This window comes from Salvelinus alpinus, chromosome 16, assembly GCF_045679555.1.
Source record: "Salvelinus alpinus chromosome 16, SLU_Salpinus.1, whole genome shotgun sequence".
In the NCBI taxonomy this organism is placed as follows: Eukaryota; Metazoa; Chordata; class Actinopteri; order Salmoniformes; family Salmonidae; genus Salvelinus; species Salvelinus alpinus.
In genome coordinates this window covers 38,600,904-38,622,876 of record NC_092101.1, presented here as the reverse complement: position 1 = coordinate 38,622,876, position 21,973 = coordinate 38,600,904, and the positions used below count along the sequence as shown (strand labels likewise).

At 43.5% G+C, this 21,973-nt stretch overlaps 1 protein-coding gene across 7 annotated transcripts; it reads left to right on the top strand.

The window, feature by feature from the left end:
• The first annotated feature begins 1,095 nt into the window (after positions 1-1,095).
• LOC139541463 (terminal uridylyltransferase 4-like) lies at positions 1,096-20,304 on the top strand. 7 transcript variants are annotated; one of them, XM_071346132.1, is made up of 29 exons: positions 1,096-1,280; positions 2,163-2,749; positions 2,928-3,088; positions 4,385-4,513; positions 4,827-5,004; positions 5,306-5,394; positions 7,652-7,703; positions 8,005-8,074; positions 8,338-8,464; positions 8,804-8,923; positions 9,100-9,285; positions 9,634-9,808; positions 10,552-11,117; positions 11,258-11,408; positions 11,625-11,711; positions 11,819-11,922; positions 12,034-12,091; positions 12,221-12,324; positions 12,499-12,702; positions 12,849-12,926; positions 13,095-13,272; positions 13,357-13,404; positions 13,716-13,798; positions 14,026-14,162; positions 14,406-14,566; positions 16,043-16,140; positions 16,328-16,934; positions 17,299-17,475; positions 19,780-20,304. In XM_071346132.1, the coding sequence occupies exons 2-29, from the start codon at positions 2,254-2,256 to the stop codon at positions 19,866-19,868; spliced, it is 4,713 nt and encodes a 1,570-aa protein (XP_071202233.1). In that variant the 5' UTR covers positions 1,096-1,280; positions 2,163-2,253; the 3' UTR covers positions 19,869-20,304. The 7 variants fall into 7 exon arrangements, 6 of the variants coding, with proteins under 6 accessions (XP_071202233.1, XP_071202238.1, XP_071202236.1 ...); XR_011668352.1 differs by having other exon boundaries at positions 1,270-1,437; positions 16,328-16,471; XM_071346137.1 differs by having other exon boundaries at positions 1,270-1,437; positions 4,385-4,501; positions 14,026-14,141.
• The last annotated feature ends 1,669 nt before the right edge of the window (positions 20,305-21,973 follow it).

Genomic DNA, 21,973 nt, shown 5'->3' with positions numbered 1-21,973 from the left:
TTGTGAAGACTTACAGAAAACGTTTGACCTCTGTCATTGCCAACAAAGGGTATATAACAAAGTATTGAGAAACTTTTGTTATTGACCAAATACTTATTTTCCACCATAATTTGCAAATAAATTCATAAAAAATCCTACAATGTGATTTTCTAATTTTGTCTGTCATAGTTGAAGTGTACCTATGATGAAAATTACAGGCCTCATCTTTTTAAGTGGGAGAACTTGCACAATTGGTGGCTGACTAAATACTTTTTTGCCCCACTGTATTTATTTTGCTCCTTTGCACCCCAGTACCGCTACTTGCACACTCATCTTCTGCACATCTATCACCCCAGTGTTTAATTTGCCATACTGTAATAATTTTGCAAGTATGGCCTATTTATTGCCTCACCCCCCCTTATCCTACCTCATTTGCACACACTGTATATAGACTTTCTCTATTGTATTATTGACTGTTTGTTTATTCCATGTAACTCTGTTGTTTGTGTTGCACTGCTTTGCTTTATCTTGGCCAGGTCGCAGTTGTAAATGAGAACTTGTTCTCAACTAGCCTACCTGGTTAAATAAAGGTGAAAAATAAATAAAAAAGATATTAGGACTATGATAATTGTGTCCCAGTTGATCTAACCTGCTGTCCCAGTTTACCAAATGTGAACAGAAAATATGGTTTTGGTTGTGTACACGTGTGTGTCATGCCTCCTGCGAATATCATATCAACATGTGTGATTAGGAAACATCTTGAGCATTTCAGAAATGTATCAGGTGTTGCGCTAATATAATGGAAAAGCAAAACGTGTCTCCCTTCTGAATTCACCCTGCTTTTGTATTTTTGGGATTTGGCTATTTTCTATCAATAAGACTTTCATGAATACAACCCACTGTAAATGGTTCAGGTACCCCATCCCTCCAAATACTTTTGTATTTTTGGCAATTTTCTATGAATTTAAATGTACTTTACATTAAAAATACTTCCTTAAAATGTCAATGGCTTTCATCCCATAATGGTTTCATGAATACAACCAGAGAGGAAGCGGCAGATAGATATAGATATTCATGGCATGAGGTTGGCAGCATACCATCTATTGCCGTGGATTTACTGGCGGTTGACGACAACCCTCATCGAATATTCAAAAAGTATTAAAATAATGAGATGTATGCGCGAATCCAAAGAAAGATAGGCGGGAGGAAGACAGCCCGCGGTGCCGACTCCCATTGTTAGGGCGGAGAGAAGTTTCTTGTCAGAATATACATATTCTTTGATACACCTACATTCAGTAAAGGTACCCACAATGCCCTATGCAAGAATTAACATGGCGTCTATGGTGCTGTTTTGATCATACCGCAATGTTTTTGATCCGTGAATGAAAACAACAAAATACTGAGCAGGAAGATTAAGAGAAATTAGACGTATTTTAGAGCTAAAATCTGCATATTACAGTAAGGCATTGTATATTATTTTTCATGTTCTGGCGCTTTTGTCGTGTGTCAGTTTTTTTATAGGGTCGGGTGGCTAGTCAAACACTTGTCTATAGAAAGGCTTACCAGCCGCTGGCCAGCTAGCGGATAGATGGCTAACTTGCTAGCTAGCAAGCTAGCCATTTATCAGGTACTTCGATATACGAGGTGGCTAGTTAGCTACCGTTAGCAAATACAAACATTTGTCAGGTAGCTAGCAAGTCTGCTCTAGCTGCACGGTATTTATTTGTCTAGTTATTTTAAATGTCACTTGCCCCGTTTGTTTGCATCTGCAGGGTGTCTCGCTACGCGAGAAGGCCCTTGCAGTATATTGTGGGTTGGTTTCGTTTCATAAGAAACACAAGTGCTTCAGCCTAGGTTTTTCTCAGCTAGCCACTCATCGTAATAATGTATATTTGCAATAATAAAATTAGCAAGTTTTATTACTACCCTTTATGCACTGGTCTAACTACTGTAACCCATATATGTTCATAACTAGGATGTACTTGTTTTGATCAGGCCTTTGGGGCTTCATTGCAAGCTAAATGTTTTGCCACTGGCTACTTTCTCAGTTCTTCCCAGCAGATGCAGAATTAGTAAAATATGTTATGTTTTGATAGCATTAGGTGTCTATGAATAGTTTAGGCTATTGTTCTTTTAAGATCAATGTAGGTAATGCCAAAAATGTATGACTTTCATCTCTTCAGATTTTCATTGGACTAGCTGCCTCCCCATTCTCAATACAGAGTAGTAGTTAGTTTTCTTCAGCCCAGGTGAGGGAGAGGACTGGATCGAGGCATGGAGGAATCAAAAATCCCCCTAAAATTAATCAAGCCCTCTCACAATGAGGCCAGGGGAGCCACAGCTCCATCCTCCACCAGGTCCCTGAAAGAGGCTCCAGCGACTCAGAGAGAGGGGCCTGGCCCCAAGCCTGCCACTGCCTGCCGGAGCAAGGAAAACATCACCACAGCCAGGGAGGACCATAAGGACCAAGGCAGTAACCGTGGGACAGGCAGATCCTCCACAGCTACCCCTCAGGACCCAGGGAGAGGGAAGCCTCGCAGGCTGACTGGGAGGGCCAGCTCTGGGGAGAGGAGGAAGGGGAAGGTGGGACTGGGAGGCCAGCAGCAGGCTGGGCAGGGGGGTGACGCTAGGCCCATGGTGGCTACAGGCAGGAGCCCGGCTGGTGGAGGGAGAGACACAGGGGCAGGTACGGTGGCCACCTCATCCGACGAAGTCCTTACTGCACAGACCAAGACCCCCAAGATGGGGCCGTTGAAGGAGAAGTCACCTGGTGCGTTATTCTATACTTTAGCTACATAGCTGTTTAATGTTTGAGCCATTTGCTGCTACAATATGTCTGTGTTAGAGTCCTATTGCTGTTTTTTTGTCATATAAACACTTCCTGGTCATAACATTTGTTAATCTACATGCTGACTGTAAGTGAAGAGTTGGTTTGTCTGTGTTTGCAGGCGTGAAGGCCGGTGCTGTGTTGGAGACAGGGCAACCTGCTGTGGAGGTGTCAGGGGTCAATGAGGAGGGTCATGGGAGGAACATGACCTCTGAGCAGAAGCTGGGTCTCAGACAGGCTGAGGATCGCCTCTACAGAGACTACATACACAGACTGGTCAAGGTGAGGCGAGAACAAAAGTTACTTCAGTTTGTTTATCAGTTGTCTGTATTTACAATCCCTTCAGAAAGTATTCACACCCCTTAACTTTTTCCACATTTTGTTACAAATTGGGATTAAAATGGATTTAATCTTTTTTTTGTCAATGATGTACACAAAATGCTCATGTCAAAGTGGAAGAAAATTTTGAACATTTTTAAAGATGAATAAATGCTAATAATCCGTGATTAGAAAAGTATTGAACCCCCTGAGACAATACATGTTGGAAACACCTTTGGCAGTGATTACAGCTGTGAGTCTTTCTGGGTAAGTCTCTAAGAGCTTCACACACCTGGATTATTTAAACACTTCAAGCTCTGTCGAGTTGGTTGTTGATCATTGCTAGAAAGACATTTTAGCCTTGCCATAGGTTTTCAAGCAGATGTTATTCAAAACTGTAACTAGGCCACTCAGGAACATTCACTGTCCTCTATTTGTAAGCTAAGCAACTCCAATATATTTGTCCTTGGGTTTTCAGTTATTATCCTGCTGAAAGGTCAATTTGTCTGTGTCTGTTGGAAAGCGGACTGACCCATGTTTTCCTCTAGGATTTTGCCTGTGCTTAGCTCTTCTATTTATTTTTATCCTAAAAAAACTCCCTAGTCCTTGCAGGTGACAAGCATATCCATAATGTGATGCAGCCACCACCATGCTTGTAAATATGAAGAGTGATACTCGGTGATGTGTTGGATTTTCCCCCAACATAATGCTTTATATTCAGGACAAAGTTTGCAGTGTAACTTTAGTGCCATATTGCAAACAGGATGCATGTTTTGGAATATTTTTCTCATTCTTTTCATACTTATTGAGTCAAGACATTTCAGCTTTGAGTTTTTTATTCATTTGTAAACTGTTCTTTGAAAAAATCCACTTTGATTATTGTGGGATATTGTGTATAGAGCAGTGGCACAAAATCTCAATTTAATCCATTTTAAATTCAGATTATAACGCAACAAAATGTAGAAAAAGTCAAGGTGTGAATACTTCCTGAAGCCACTGTATTGTCTGTAACAGTTGACTGGTGTTTGTGGACACAGTTTTACATTTTAAGGCAACTTCTTAGGTCAGATGTCTTATCAACTGTTGTTCCTTGCTGAGAACCCTCCACCAGGAAAAACAATAACAATGTTAATAGTCAACAGTTCAACACATCGCTGAGGGGTTAAAAAAAATAATAATTTGCATGTGTACAGTGAGGGGCACTATCAGTGGCTGGTCTCTCACATATATAATTGGTTTCACTGCTTTCTGTCTCTACAGCCGTCTCCAGAGTACCCTAACTTCCAGTACCTATGCAAGCTATGTTCAATACACATAGAGAACGTACAGGGGGCACACAAACACATCAAGGAAAAGAGACACAAGAAGAACATCATGGTGAGAGAAAAAGTTAGCAACTTTTATTTATTTTGTCATAATTGTCATGTTCTCCAACAACTGATGTGTACTGTAACTTGAAAGAAAATCCTAGGCTGTTATTTCCATCTTTGTTATTTCAGAAGTGGAAATGGTTGAGGTGGAGCTTATTGGTGTATCTGTATACATTCTTACTATTTTGCTGCTTCCTAAGCCTACGTCGGCCATTTTGTATCTCCCCCAAACTCCAAATTCGGTCAACATTCTCTCCAATCGATTAGACAGTGCCATTAGAGGGGATTTGGATTCACCCTGCCTTTGTCCCTCTCCCCTGTGTTGTTTTTAGGAGAAGCAGGAGGAGAACGAGCTGCGTGCGCTGCCTGCCCCCTCCCCAGCCCAGCTCAGAGCCGTGGACGCAGCCGTCCTTCAGGTCACCCAAGAACATGGCATCTCTGACCAGGACTTCCTGATGCGAAAGGAAGTGGTCACCAGGATGGAGATCATCATCCAGCAGCACCTCTCAGGTAACCAAGTATTTCTATCCTCCTGTCTCCTTCCTGTCATCTAGACTGTTCACATCTGCCATGTCTAGATGGTTGAAAGTAGCTTATTGTAAGTATAGGCGTACAGGAGTGGCAAAGGTTCCCAGGGTGGCAATAAACAAATAAAATGCAATAGTAGGGAAATGGTATGAATGAAATACTGTTTAATGTATGGCATGAATAGAATACTGTTTAATGTATGGCATGAATAGATCCCTGGTTAATGTATGGTATCAATAGATTCCTGGTTAATTTATGGCTTTTGTTGGTGTTGTTTTTTCAGTTTGCGCCCTCCGCCTCTACGGCTCCTGTCTCACCCGATTTGCCTTCAAGACAAGTGACATCAACATTGACGTCACCTACCCCTCCACTGTAAGTCTTGTCTGTTTCTTAACTTTTTATGGGCATGTGGGACGGTAGCGCAAAATTCAAATGACAGAAATATAAATATTTAACATTCATGAAAATACAAGTATTATACATCAAAATAAAGCTTAACTTCTTGTTAATCCAGCCGCTGTGTCAAATTTCAAAAAGGCTTTATGGCGAAAGCACACCATGCGATTATCTGACGACAGCGCCCCGCATACAAAAGCATGAAAAACATTTTTCAACCATGCAGGTGCGCCACGAAAGTCAGAAATAGCGATATAATAAATGCCTTACCTTTTGAAGCTCTTCTGTTGGCACTCAAAGGTCCCAGTTACATCACAAATGGTCCTTTTGTTCGATAAAGTCCTTTATATCCATAAAAACTCAGTTTAGCTGGCGCGCTTCATTCAATAATCCACCGGTTTCCCTCCTTCAAAATGTATACAAAATTAATTCCCAACGTTACCAATAAACTTATCCAAACAACGTTTATAATCAAACCTCAGGCACCCTAATACGTAAATAAACAATAAAATGTAAGATGGAGAATAGTATGTTCATTACCGGAGATAAATAAAAAGGAATGCGCTTTCATCCACGCGCAATGAAACACTACAGCCAAAATGGGAGCCACTTAAAAAAACTACAACTTCTAGCAAATTTTTCCAAAAACCAGCCTGAAACTCTTTCTAAAGACTGTTGACATCATAATAAACAGTGGTAGGCTGAATTCTTTTTTATGTTTTGTCCTCTGTGTTTTGCCTGCCATACCAGTTCTGTTATACTCAGACATTATTTTAACTGTTTTGGAAACTTCAGAGTATTTTCTATCCAAATCTACCAATTATATGCATATCCTAGCTTCTGGGCCTGAGTAACAGGCAGTTTACTTTGGGCATGCTTTTCATCCGGACGTGAAAATACTGCCCCCTATCCAAGAGAGATTAACAACTCACTAATGCAAATTATAATTACGCAGTTGCCAGTTTATTTGCTACACCACCCTGTTCACAAATGGTTCGCTCCTACAGACAGTGAGTCACGTGGCCTTGGCTTGCTATATAAAGCAGGCAGACAGGCATCCAGTTCGATTGAACGTTAGTGGGCAAAACAAGTGACCTTTGAGTGTGGTATGATCATCTGTGCCAGGCGAGCCGGTTCCAGTGTCTCAAACGTCCTCCTGGGCTTTTCACGCATGACAGTGTCTAGGGTTTACCGAGAATGGTGCGACAAACAAAAAACATCCGGTCAGTAGCAGTCTTGTGGGTGAAAACAGCTTGTTGATGACAGGTCAAAGGAGAATCATGCAAGGTAAGTCGGGCCACAAATGGAGAACGGCATCCACAAATGCAGAACGGCATCTCGGAATGCACAACTCGTCGGTCCTGGTCATGGATGGGCTATTGCAGCAGACGACCACACCGGGTTCCACTCCTATCAGCTAAAAACAAAAAGAAGCGGCTCCAGGGGGCATGGAATCACCAATACTGGCCAATTGAGGAGTGGAGAAACAGTGCCTTGTCCGACGAATTCCGGTTCCTGAATCAGGATTTGGCTAAATCAGCATGAGACCATGACCCCATCCTACCTGGTGTCAACGGTACAGGCTGGTGGCGGTGCTGTAATGGTGTGGGGAATGTTTTTTTTCCTGACACACGTTAGGTCCCTTGATACCAATTGAGCAACGATGCAATGGCCCTGAGAATTCAGGCTGTTCTGGAAGCAAAGGTGTGTCCGAACCAGTACTAGATGGGTGTACCTAATAGATTGGCCACTGAGTGTAAATGGGAAGTGTGCAGGTGTTAAATGCAATGTGGGTGCAAGTCAAATGATTGTAAGACCAGTGGTAATCAACGTAGGAAACAGGAAGGAGGTTATTCAAGACTATTGGGACACAGCCTTGATTTGCATTATCGCCTTATTGTCAGTCTGTATCAGATGATCTCTGATCGCTTTCACCTTGATTGTCTTGGATAGGATTTAACTGATTGGGTATATTTATCAGTTGGAGGGATCCAAGAACCTGTGAATGATTGGACTCCTAGACAGGACACTAAAACAGGACTCAAATTAACAGTGGACTGAATATTATTTGCCTCCACTCCTGTTAGGTCTTTGGGTTCTAGGCTGGGGTCACAGTAAAAGCACTTTGACTGCTGCTGATGTATAAACTGCTTTATGAAGACATTTGATTGAATATGATAAATGTTGGATGCCTTGACTCCTAATAATAAATGTAATGTTTTTGTCTCTCTAGATGACTCAACCAGATGTGCTGATACAAGTACTGGAAATCGTGAAGAACAGTGGTGTGTTAAACAGCCCTACACACACACAGTGTTGAGAGAGACTGTAAATTCGGCATAAGAAGCTATATTGAGTTATTTGTTAGCTTGGAGAGCTCATATTAACCACCTCGAATGAAGGTTATGAGAAAATAAAATTAATAGAAATCCGAACTAATGCACAGTAGTTTTAATACAACCCCCTTTGGTAAATTAGATAGTTTAACGCCTGAAAAGGATTAATCAATGTAAATTGGGTAGCCAGCCAGGAGATAATTGTTGGGTTTGGGAGCAGTCAAAGAATGTTGGCCTTTCTTTTTTCCAGCTCAATATTCTGAGGTTGAGTCTGACTTTCACGCCAAAGTTCCAGTAGTGTTTTGCAGAGATGTCAACAGGTCAGTGGAAGGTCGATTCTACTGTTTTCCATGAGCTCTACTGTTATCCATTTACAACCTACTTTTTTGAAATATCTTCTGAGTTAGTGGTTCCTGGGTGTATTTTTAATTCCTGGGTACAGCATAGCAAAACATTTTGCAACAAAATAAAAATTAGAGTTCCTTATTGGACAAGTTCAGGTAACCCATCTCTGCTTCAGTGCGTTTTCTTCCGTTTGGTGCCTAATGAATACAACCCTGATCAGTGTGTTGTATCTCCACAGTGGGTTGATGTGCAAGGTGAGTGCAGGTAACGATGTGGCCTGCCTCACCACCAACCACCTGGCTGCCCTAGCTAGACTGGAACCCAGACTGGTGCCTCTGGTCCTGGCCTTCCGCCTCTGGGCTAAGGTAAGGCTGGTCTGGGGAAAATAGTATTTTATGGATACCAGCATATGATATAAATAGCATCTGTCTAGTTGACGCTAGTGATTTTAGTGGAAATAGTAAATGTAACTAAATGTTTTGGCCTTTGATGACTAAACCTAAACCATACCGATGTTTTCTTCAGCATTTATGAGTAGAGTGGATTTCATTGTAAATTATATGGTTGCTTTACCTAGCTTAGAATACTGTCGCTTTAGTGGTTTTGATGACAACGACAGCCCCTGACCAGAGAGAATGTGTTCTTAATGACTTACCTGATTTAAATAAAGACTATGTCGTTTGTGTGCTTGTTTGTCCCTCTAGTTGTGCCATATTGACTGCCAGGCAGAAGGGGGAATCCCGTCCTACTCCTTCTCCCTCATGGTCATCTTCTTCCTCCAACAACGCAGAGAGCCCATCCTTCCTGTCTACTTCGGCTACTGGGTAGGTGACACCACACAAAGGTTGAGATTTTATTAAAATAGTCACCACTATTGCTGCACACATTTGAACGGATTCATTTTCTTTCAGGTCATATTTTTTTTGCTTTTGTTTAAGATGTTTTTACTGTGCTTGTTGCTGTTTTTGTTAATGCTGTTTAACTTTGTGGTTGATTTCAGATCGAAGGCTTTGATGTGAAGGCTGTGGATGAGTACCATCTGACGGGGATAGAGATGGATATATTTGTGGGGTGGGAGCACCGGCCCCCCAGTACAGAGGGACGGGGGGACGGCAGGGGGGAAGGAGGGAAGGCCAAGCCTGAGCAGAAAAAAACTGCTGTGAAGAACCAGCATACAGAGGGAATGGTGAGTACTCTAGACAAGGCTTTAATTTCCTTTTTCAAAGTTTTTTTTATTCAAGAAATGATATGACTGCACAATGTAATATGTTTATATTCTGCAGTGCTAAAAGCAGAGTTCTTCAAGGGACTGAGTGTATCCCCTTTTCTCAGAAGTGCTACAAAGCATTGTATTGGTGTGTTAGCTCGACTGATTACTCACCATATTTCTTATACCAGTCCATTTCCTTTTTTATCCATGCCACCTATGGCATTCAGAGTGCCTCTGTTCTTCTTTGTGGCTACTGTCCATGTAGTCTTAGGCTTAGTTCATATGTCCCATCTCACTCTGTGTTCTCGCTCTGCTCCCTCTCAGACGCGCCTGGCCCTGGACCTGGGTAAGGGGGTGTCCCTGGGCCAGCTGTGGCTGGAGCTGCTTCGGTTCTACACTCTGGAGTTCGCCCTGGAGGAACGCATCATCAGCATCCGCCTCAAAGAGCTCCTCTCCAGAGAGATGAAGAACTGGCCCCGACGAAGGCTGGCCATCGAGGGTAAGACTACTGAACAGACAGGCTGGGGAGGGGGAGGGAGACGGACAACTGAACAGACAGGCGGGCCATCAAGGGTGAGGGAGAGAGACCACTGAACAGGGTATTCAGAGTTGAAACATTCAGAATGTTGCAGATAGAAATGTAATGAATAGAGCTGACATGATCACCCATAGAAATAAGAATGAATAGAACGGTCGTCCCCTTTCAAGTCAATTATGGCATAATGGGTGGTCCAGCAACCATTGTGAGTGTACCCATAGGAGCAAAGCAGGAAGTGTACCTATCAATTTGTGCTGTGATTTGTTGATTCAACTCAAATGTCATTACAAAAAATACATACCATTGCATGAACCACATCAGTTAACATAATTTGAATGAACATTCTACATTAACATGGAAATTATTGCATCACAATACCAGACAGCCATTGCGAGTGTACCCATGAGTTTACCAGTTAAATTGCCAGGGTTAGAGGTTATTTCTGTGACCCCTCCACACACAATTCTAAATGGCAGACAGTCAGATTTGTTTTCTATATGACTAGCTCCCTTCGATTGTTACCACTTTTGTCCTTTCTACTTGTCTCCCTCAATGAGACTGCTGACTTACTAGGTGTGAATAACTTATTAAAGTAATGTGGTGGAAAGGTCAGAATCGACTTTTTCATGGCTAGTTATTTTAGTCAGTTTCTACACACCACTGCTCTACCGCCTTTAAAGTTATCCTCCTCCATTTCTTCTCAGATCCGTTTGCCCTGAAGAGGAATGTTGCCCGCAGCCTGAACAGTCAGATGGTCTTTGAGTACGTCCAGGAGCGCTTTCGTACTGCCTACAAATACTTTGCCTGCCCGCAGAGCAAGGACAGGGACACAGGAGGGCGCCAGAGAGGCAAGAAGACATGCAAACATGGCCACATGAAACCGGAGGAAGGAGACGGAAAGGGAGGAGAAGAGGTGGCTGAGAAGAGTGGAGGTGGAGAGCGCAATGGGAAGGAAGGGAACGGTCTGAGCTCTGAGACAGGACAGAATGAGGATGATGAGGGTGAAAGTGATGAAGAGGATGGAGCAGAGCGGGCATTAAACGCTGGCCTTATGGACTTGGTCCTCAGTGAGGGGGACAGTTCTACAGATGGGACTGGAGCTGAGCCTGGCGCTACCCTGGAGCATTCCTCCGCCTCCCCCTCGCCCCAGAACGGCCTGCTGGACAGTGATGAGGAAGAGGAAGTTAAGCCTGTGTTTGAGATGCAGGGACATATTGCACCAGAAGACCTGCATTATATATTTGACAGGATGATCTTCACAGGAGGAAAGGTACCTGTACAAAATGCTTTTTTTGATTGTTTTCAATTGGATAATGAAAATTCTAGACTTGCTTTGACAGAAGTTTAGTGTAAGTTCCAGAATTAAGTTCACAGGCTTTGCTTAATTATCTTTATTTATCTCCTCTGCAGCCTCCTACAGTCGTGTGCAGCATCTGTAAGAGAGATGGCCATCTGAAGGACGATTGTCCTGATGACTTCAAGAAGATCGAGCTCAAACCGCTGCCTCCCATGACCGATCGCTTCAGAGACATCCTGGATGGCCTTTGTAGACTCTGCTACCGTAAGTCATTTGCTGCTTAACATCATTCTGCTGTCTTGGAAGGAGTTTGTTTGAGTGATTAGGTCCAGATTTTGTCCAAGCGGATCTTCTATATTATGGAGCTAAGACGTGTCTTAAACACTACACTGGTAAAACCTGTGTATATATAGACTTCACATGCACAAATAGGAATACTCAAACACGCTAAATATACTTTTTCTGATTGTTTGTTTGTAGATGAGCTGTCCCCCTCTCTTGGAGAGCAGCAGAAGAGAGAGCAGGTCATGGGTAGTCTGGAGAGGTTTATACGAAAGGAATACAATGGTACGTACTGAATTGCATATGTAACAGCAGTTCACAAGAATATGGAACTTACTATTCTGTGTAGTACCACCTCAGTATTATAAAACATTTATGATATCATCCCACAGACAAGGCCCAGCTGTGTTTGTTTGGCTCCTCCAAGAACGGCTTTGGTTTCCGTGACAGTGACCTGGACATCTGCATGACCTTGGAGGGCCACGACACCGGAGAGGTACGTAGGCTCACTGATTAGTGTCCATTTTGAATGTGAAACTCATTCCCTCAGGTCTTTGTCTCCCCAGTCGTTCTGAGATGTATATTTGTCTACCCCTCTACTCAACAGAAGTTGAACTGCAAAGAGATCATCGAAGACCTAGCCAAGGTGCTAAAGAAACACGCAGGTAAAAGAGGTTCTTTCATAGCACATTACATTGACCCCTTTCAGGATGTTTGGTTTGACTACTTGTTATGAATGCAGACTGTCATATTTTGTGACTTGGTGATTGATGACCTGTGTTTTCCTCTGTCAGGTCTGAGGAACATCCTGCCTATTACAACAGCCAAAGTGCCTATTGTGAAGTTTGAACACAGACCGAGCGGACTGGAGGCAGACATCAGCCTCTACAATACGCTGGTGAGTAAACGGAGATCATTACTTAACGTTACAGATAGCCATAACAAGGACTGGTAAGGGACAGAGTACTATCATTGGGTAACATGTCCTTTGTAAGTCAAGCTAAGTTGATGTGTAATCAGTGATTGTGTACTATCCATCTGTATGGATTCATTGGCGTCGGTCCTCTTTCAGGCTCAACACAACACCAGAATGCTGGCTACCTACGCGGCTCTCGACCCTCGCGTGCAGTTCCTTGGATACACCATGAAGGTGTTTGCAAAGCGCTGTGACATAGGTGACGCATCCAGAGGAAGTCTGTCGTCCTATGCATACATCCTCATGGTGCTCTACTTCCTGCAGCAGAGACAGCCCCCCGTCATCCCTGTTCTCCAAGAGGTACTGTTCACTTACCCTCTGCTAACCCTTGTTACAGGTACATCCTGTTATATCCAGTCAGTGTGGATGTAGCTGACACCAACAGAACCCACTCAAAGTCTTTGTAAAAGCTTTAGGAAATAACCCAATGTCGACCTGTTCCTTAGATCTTTGACGGACATACTGTACCACAGAGGATGGTGGATGGTTGGAATGCCTTCTTCTGTGATGACCTCGAGGAACTGGTGAGTTAAGTCATCAACGCAAGTGAATGTAGCAAATCCTTCACACACCTGCCTCTCCTAAATGATGACCTTGAATACGTTTGTTGTTTTATTAACTAGTCATTGTAGTCTAAAGCATTCTATTAAAGAGTTCTGATAAAGCTCACTGTCCCTTGTCCTCCCTCATAGCGTCGTCACCTGCCAGAGCTGCAGCAAAACCGTGAGTCTGTGGGGGAGCTGTGGCTGGGCCTGCTCAGGTTCTACACCGAGGAGTTTGACTTTAAGGAGCATGTCATTAGCATCCGCCAGAGGAAACGACTCACCACCTTCGAGAAGCAGTGGACCTCCAAGTGCATCGCTATTGAAGGTAGTGAAACTTTCCTTCTCACTCACATGGTTGTGATGATGAAAGGACCGATTGATCACTGATTACTTTTTGTTTGTTCCTTAGATCCCTTTGACTTGAATCACAATCTTGGTGCTGGAGTTTCTCGCAAAAGTAAGTGAACTATGTCTCCTAAGTAGGGTTGCAACATTTCAGGAACTTTCAATAAATTCCCTAGTTTTCCTGAAATCCCGGTTGGAGGTGCCCCGGAGTCAGGAGATGATAAGCAGGAAATCCGGAATATGCCATCCAGGATTTCTGGAAATCACAGAATTTATTGAGGGTTTTGCCACCCTACTCCTAAGTTATCCTCATCAGGCCAAGTATGTGTCATCTACCTCAGTATTTCAGTGATTATGTCTGTGCTCCCTGTAGTAGTTCAGTGATCATGGTCCCCAACACACCCCTTCTCTGTCTCTCCTTAGTGACTAACTTCATCATGAAGGCCTTTATCAACGGCAGGAAGCTGTTTGGTACTCCCTTCTACCCCCAGCCTGGCTTGGAGGCGGTACGGCACACACTAGATACAGGGCTGTATTCAGAGTGCTGATATAGGATCATTTTTGCCTTTTTAAAATAATGAACAAGAGGGGGACCTGGTCCAAGATTCGCACTCTGAGACCCGTTGTAATTATGGGCATTGTTGCCCGGGCTGTACACTGTTGATGTCAAATTATTCCATTTGTCTACAGAAGACCTGTTCTCATGTCTAACGTTGTTTCTTCTGTGGTGCAGTACTACTTCTTTGACTCCAAGGTGCTAACGGACGGGGAGCTGGCACCTAATGACAGGTGCTGTCGGGTCTGTGGCAAGATCGGACATTACATGAAGGACTGCCCCAAGAGACGCAGGTACACTGGGAGAGAACATCAGTGAGTTTCTTTCGGAACTAGTGTGTGTGTGTGTGTGTGTGTGACACCTGGGTTCAAATAATATTTGAAATAATTCCAGGTGGGAGGGCTTTGCACTTTTGAAACTTTTTTTGCATTGGTTCTGTTGGAAGACGAGCACAGATACAGTATTTTAAATGATTTATAATAGTATTTGAACCTATGTCAAGTGGTGGCTGCATGTTTGAGTGAGCTAATCCTCTGCTTCTGTGTCTGTCTGAACAGGGGGATGAGGAAGAAGGAGAACGAGAAAGAGGAGGATGTGAAGGAGGGAGACGAACATGAGCCGCGGGAGCGTCGCTGTTTCCAGTGTGGTGACATGGGTCACGTACGGAGGGACTGCCAAGAGTACCGTCATCTTAGACAGAGAGCCGCAGGGGGACTAGGTACACACACACACACCTGATCGGGGTGTATCCGCTAGGAAGAAAACAGAAATGAAACAGGGTCGGGGGTGTATTCAGGTGTACCTACCTGAATTTGTCGAATAGAAACTCCTGTTTTCGTTGCCAAACCGTTTTCTGTTTGGAGTAAACTGTTTCCGTTGCAAAGGGTTTTCCAACTGTTTGCTACCGTCTTGGTCTAATAATTACACCTCTGGGGTGAATTCATTACATAAACAGTCTACCGTTTGAGAAGCAAACAGAGCAAAACAAGAGTTTCATTTGGACAATTTCAGGTAGGAATGTAACGATTAAAAGTAAGCTATCGGAGAGACAACTGGCTGTTGGCCTACCTGCTGAATAGTGCTTAAAATAGAGTTTATTTTGATTGTTCAGGTTCACCATCAGCAATATTTTTGGTAGTTTTGCTTCGAACAATCAGTGTATATGGTAATTTTTGGATATACAGGGTAAAGTTCATTATTTCATAACGAGGACAGCAATCACTTTAAAAAAAAATATATATATTTTTTTACCCTGTTTGTTCCGTGGTATCCAATTGGTAGTTAGTCTTGTCTCATCGCTGCAACTCCGTACGGACTCAGGAGAGGCGAAGGTCGAGAGCCGTGCGTCCTCCGAAACCCAACCAAGCCGCACTACTTCTTGACACAATGCCCACTTAACCGGGAAGCCAGCCGTACCAATGTGTCGGAGGAAACACCGTACACCTGGCGACCGTGTCAGCGTGCAAGCGCTCGGCCCGCTACAGGAGTCGGTTTGCCGGCCAAACCCTCCCCTATCCTGGACGACGCTCGGCCAATTGTGCGCCGCCCCATGGGTTTCCCGGTCGCGGGCGGCTGCGACAGCCTGGACTCGATCCCAGAATCTCTAGTGGCACAGCTAGCACTGCGATGCAGTGACTTAGACCACTGCTCCACTCGGGAGGCCAGCAATCACTTTTGCGAGTCGCACTGCATGGCCAAAACTAGAGACGACGAGAAGATCAATCTGTAAAAACGGTCAAAACCATTTGATTTTGAGATGGGAGTGAAATCCAAAGTTGTGCTATATATTCACTGGCTATGTCATAGCTAATTTGTAAATTATAAATATTAAAATCCCAAACACGAATCTGCAAAAAATAGACAGATCCAGCTCCAAGAGTCCCAGCTCATGAGCTCCATCAGCAGCAGATTTTAATTTAGAATGGAAAATGAATGTGTTTGTGCAACAAATGTTAGTGTATTGAATCGTATTGCATCGAATCGCATCGATTCGTTCTGTAATCAAACCGAATGGCACCGAATCGTTTCAAACTAAAACGTATCGTTCCTGTATCGTATAGGAGCCCATTAACAGTATGTAATTGTTGATTTAAAGCCCTGTGTTTTGTCATGACTACTACCTCCCAGCAGAGGACAGCAGTGGCTATTTGACTGAGTGATGAGTGATGTAATGGTTTGCTTCCGTTTCCTCCAGTTCCCCACATGGTGCAAGCCATGGTGAGCTCCCAGTCCATCCCCATCCCCCAGCCTCCACAGGACCGCCCCGGACGCACCAGACAACCCTCCGAATGTGTGAGTACAACTGGGCGTTGTCTCTCTCCCTTAGCCACCCTTACCATGTTCAAACATGCTGCAGCTAGCTTCTTTATCTATCAGTACAGACCTCTATGTATGGTGATGCCTTTTAATTGATTTCTCTCTTTCCCTTCCTGTCTTTCCCACTACATCCTTACCCTGCTGTCTCTCCCCCCCCCCTCAGTCTGATTCCCACCAGACTCCGCCCTACTCCCCCCAGCCCAACCTGTTCTCCCAGGGTTCCAGCCAATCCTCCAGCTCCCCCCAATCCTCCTCCTCCAAGACCTCTGCTGGAGTGGGACCCCCTAAGCAGCCCCAACACCCCCAGGTTCCCCTCTCTCTCTTCGGCTTCCCTCCCTCCCACCCGGGCCAGTACCACCACTCTGCAGCTCTCACTGCTCTGGGACTGCTGCCGTCCCACCACAACCAGCACCAGTCACATCAGTCCCAGGGGCACCAGGTTCATCACCAACACCACCACCCCTCCAACTCCTGGCCCATCCACGGCCCCATCCTCCAGACTTCCAGCGGCCCTGGAGGGCCCTCCCCGCCCGGCCTTAAATTCCCTCTGCGCCAGGCCCCTGGGCCAGGGAACGGGAACACAGGGCCAGGGGGATCTTTGGGGGGTGGCAGCCCTAGCCCTATGAACCTAAACGACCCTAGCATCATCTTCGCCCAGCCGGCGGGGAGGCCCATGGGCCTGGGAGGAGGGCAGGGACGGGACAGGCACTGGCACAATCACCTGGCACAACAGGGGGCAATGGTGGCTAACGGCACTGTGGGCAAGTCAGGTACACACTGGGTGGCTCCGTCTCTGTCTGGGCTCTGCTAGTTGTGCCAGTGCACAACTCTGCTAGCTTTCTGTCTCTGCTAGTTGTTGGAACAGTCAGTCTTTGTTGGTTTGTCTGACTAACTGGTCAGATTCTGTCCTTGTCTTTAGCAGTAACTGTCTGTTTCCTTGTTAACGGTGCTGATTGTGTGGTCAGGTAAGAGACACCAGTGGTTTTGGGCTACACACTTAATTCACTGTGCATTTAAACTGGTGCTGGGACGAAAGGATGATATCAAATTATTGTGGTTGGCTGAGTAGTTTCTTGTTTCAATTTTCCAATTATGTTTTGTGGACCAAATTTAAAGACCTCCCTTTCCCTGTAGACCCAGGCTACAAGACCCAGTTTGGGGGTGTGAGCCAGCAGGGTTCTAGGACCTGGGAGCACAGCAACGCGGCCCACTACTCCCTGTCCCCGTCCTGGCCTTACCGCATGCCACATAACTTCATCCAGCAGGGCAACGGGGGCTACCCACAACCCGGCAAGCCCTTCATGTCCCAAGGTAAGAGGCTCTGCGATAGAGAGATGCGAATTAGAGGTCTTCACGGTTTCAACAGACCTGAAATTCCGAGATCTGACTCGGGACCCAATTGGGTCCTGGCCCTAAAATCTGACTTCTGGGTCGGGTCTGACACAATTGCCACGGGTACCAGGTATGTGCAATTAAAATGTATTACCAATTGGTTCCGATTTGGACCTGTCTTCTGTTAATTAGCCGTGTCTACTGTTGATCGTGAAGATTGAGTCCTTTTTCATTGAAGTATAACGAAAGTTAGAGGCAAAAGAGTATAGTGAAAAGAAGTCGACAAGGGGAATGTCCTCAGGGACAAGTTGTGATATTGTAGTTGACAAAGATGAGGAGAATGTTGGCACAGCCAAATGGACTTTGTGCAATTCGCTATTCAGGTATGATGCAATTTTCTACCTTATTTATTTTCATTTATTGTCTAGTCCATTATTGTTTATTTATTACTATTGTAGGTCTATTTTAATTATCTAAACCAGTTCTTTAAATAGCCAATGCAAAAAGTGTTTCATTTTGTTTAATTTTTTTTGTCAAGGAAAATTATCTATAATTTTGTGCTATGTATTTAGTTTAAGTTCTGTAGGCCTGTTGTAAAAGAAATAGCATTAACCTATTACTGTCATTTGTTGGGTAGGCCTGCGGTAGGCAGTCGCCTTTGTTGGTATTGAATTTATTGCTGCAATATAATAACCTGTTAGTATTTTCCCGGGGAACAGTGACTTAACTTTATTAGGGTAATATCAAAAGTAAACAACTTTTGTGATGGTTTGGTGTGGTATGCCTATTCGGCTTAGGTACTGCAGACCTATGAAGGCAGTGCACACCGACAGTTGAACTTGAGGTGAGGAAGAATGTTTTATGCCTACCCGAGTTACACCTTTTATCTAACAATATAATGCTTATCTTTATAAAAAAAATATTTGGATCGAAAATGTACGAATTAAGCTACTGCGTCAGCCTATATCTGTATAGCAATCTGACAAGGATTTAAAAAATGATGTCGAACATGGCGCCAGTGTTTTTCCAAATCTCCCCCTGCCAGAATTCCCCCCCCCCTTCGCGTTCTTCATTGCTGCGACTTGCTTCCTAGTTGAGATTTCTGCTCTTCACTCCTTTGTCAGTTTAGCCTACATTCACTGATCTTAGTAGCAGAAAGCATTTTTGTCTGCAGTTTTCGGTTTGGCTATTTGTTTCAAGTGTATGTGGCGGTTCTAGCTTGTATAGCGCCCTGGGCGAACCCCTCCTTCAGCGCAGACACCCGGGGGCGCCCCGTGCTGCCCCCGCCAAGATGCTGCCATGGGTGGCTGCTCTTGTCGCCCGTACCTAAATCGGCTACTGATTTTTGTATTGGTCTATAAATAAATCTCTTTGCCAAAATTGGTCATCTCTCCCATATTCGACTAGTATTTTTGAAAGTCTATGGATAATAATTCAGCCGTAGTTGTTCTGAAAGGTTTATTGCTTGCCAACATTTTATTCTATGTTTAATAAAACACACATACATGAATTATTCATTTTGGTTGCCTATGCTGACGTGAAGTTCTATAGAAAGTATTTGACTGATGCGTGTCACAAAGTATTTGACTCTAGCCACAAAATTTAAGGAAATTAGAAGATGGGGGGGGGGGGGGGGGGTTTTCAGCACAACACCGGCATACCTATTGTTTTCTGTCGTTCTAGGGCTAGGCCTAAACTTGTCTCTTTAAAAAAATATATGAATATCATGACGTGAACGCCTAGGCCTATGCAATGCCCTGATGCATTTATCGCTCAAATCGCTGACAGCTGAACCGTGAGGTAAACAACTTTTGTATTAACAAAGTATAGTCCATACGCTACACGTCGAAACACAACTAATAGTTTTTTATAATTTGTTATAGGCAGTTTGACACGTAACTGTAGTTCATTTGGCCAACATCGCTTGTTTATTGATGGCGCTGGCAGCGCTCAATTGGATATTTTAAATTGCTTTCTTTAGAATCCGAACGGGTCTCTCGGAACCTGAACCAGCATGGGTCTGTTTGAATCAGTTTACCACTGTCCTTTTCGGAACGGGTCGGACTGTCCTCGAGTCCATTCAGAACGGGTGTCCGTTTAAAAAATAGAATTAATTATTGCATATCTGGTGTGGTGGAAAAGCCACCTATCCACCGATCATTTAGAATAATTTGTAATAATTGTTCATTGATTGGTCTACTCGAAATAATTCCCCTTCGATCTTACAAAAATGCCCCTACTGTAGTTAACTTTACTTCCTTCTTTGTCTTGGCCCCGCCCCAGGTTCTGTGGTGCACCCCAATCAGCATTTCCCGCTCCTCCCCCACGGACAACATCACGTCAACCTCAACTACATCCAGCAGAAGAAATGAATTGTGAACTCTGCTCCCATAGCATCTTCTTTCATTTAGGCGTCATGGTCCTTCACCCTGACAAAACAAAAACTATATCTTAACTTTGCATCATCTGGTCACAATACTTTTTAAAATGAATTTTATCATTTTTGTACAGTTTTTACGTGTTTTGTCTCATTACATTGATTTGTGATACAAATGTAAAATATTTTAATACCCCCATTTCTGAAGGGGTCCAAAAAGTGTTTTTATTTTGTGTAAAGTAAGGAGGTAAAAATTATCCTTTATTTTTTTTAGCTGTGTTCATACTTTGCTTGCTTAAGGATCAAAGCTTTGAATAGACATTTGTTCAAACAAAAAACAACATTTTAACATGTCCACTCCTATCAGATAATTATGTAGGGCCAAAAAGACCTATAGTAATGGGGGGAAAAAAGAAGGGGAAAAAAACAAAGCCATAAAAAATAAATAAAGTTAAAGCAAACATTTTGTTTTTGGTGACATTATTTGTTGACTGCAGACAATTTCGGTCAGTTTCCTAGGCATCTTAAGTCTATTCCTGTTCTAAAAGTATTTCCAATCGAGATTCTTAATCTTTTTTTCTTTTTTTTTTACACAATTGCATGCCCTGATATAGCCTGGTCAGGACCGCAAACCATGGCCGCTCTACATACAATTCAGTATAGTATCAATACACATCATTTATGATCGGTGAGTTTTATGATTTTACTCATGATATGAGTACAGATGTTTACAATCCAGCTTTAGTAATAATGGCCAGAACTGCAGTTGCTCTACTACTAGAGCATGAGTTATAATCAGCAGGACATGGACTCTATCGACTTTTATAGCAAAGTCACTGTACTATTATTATTCATATTGTTCGTTGATAGTAAACTTTACTTTGGTTCACGGATTTCTGTTATTACATAATGGTAGTGGTTGTGTCACCAAAGTGAACCTTTTCCTAGAAAAGCCCCTGCGGTGTATTACTCCGAACCAAACTGGCCTTAATGCCGGAGGGATCAGCTGAACTTTTCCAGTAAGGAACTCTTGTTTTTGTTGCAAACGTTTTGCAACAGTTTCCTGTGGTGTGCACTAATGAATACACCCCTGGCATGTGTTTTTCTCAATGTTCAATGGCAGGAGCTGTCACACCAGTCTAGCAGTATAAACAAGCTCTTGTAGTTTATTGTTCTGCACTGATGGAAAAACCATCTGAACTGAGCTTGGGCACTCCCTCCTTTGCCCAGCCCAGAGCTCTTGTACTGAAAGGAAGGCAGTAGAAGTAGTCTGTACAGTCAGCTAGGACTTCTCCTATTAGCCTCCTAATAACCACCTATATTTAACTGCCAATTTAGGGTGCGTTCCCTTCCATACGTTTGTAAGGGTTCCATTGTTTGATTTAGCCTACCTTTTATTTATTTCCTCTGTAAACACTCACATTCTTGTGGGTGAGGGTCAAGTAATAGTGGATACAAATTGTAATAAAAATGAATCGGGACATGTAGGCTTATTTAATCATTATAGAGCTTAAACTATTACTTTGAACTTGCATGGCACAAGACTTGGAACTTGAAATCACACAGTTCTATGATCAGTGTGGGCAATTAGGGTATTTTATTATAACACGTGTAATTTAGGCAGCAGCACCAAACAACATCGCCATACTGCCTAAAATTAAACTTGCTATAGTGCTTATGTACTGCAATGCATACTTCGACTACATGCAGAAAACCCAATGTCAGTTTGAATGCACTATGGGATATGCAAAACACAAATGTTCAATTTACACTAGTATACGCATGAGTGAAGGAGGCTTTGTTGTGCAATAGGAAGCCGATTCTAGATTTAATTTTGGATTGGAGATACTGTGAGTCTGGAAGGAGAGTTTACAGTCTAACCAGACACCTAGAATATGTGGACAACTACAAATGCCTAAGTCAGAACCGTCCAGAGTAGTGATGCTAGTCGGGCGGGTGCGATAGAGAAAAGAGTCGGCCTGAGAATTGAACCCTGTGGCACCCCCATAGACTGCCAGAGGTCCGAACAACAGGCCCATCCGATTTGACACACTGAACTCTATCTGAGAAATAGTTGGTGAACCAGGCGAGGCAGTCATT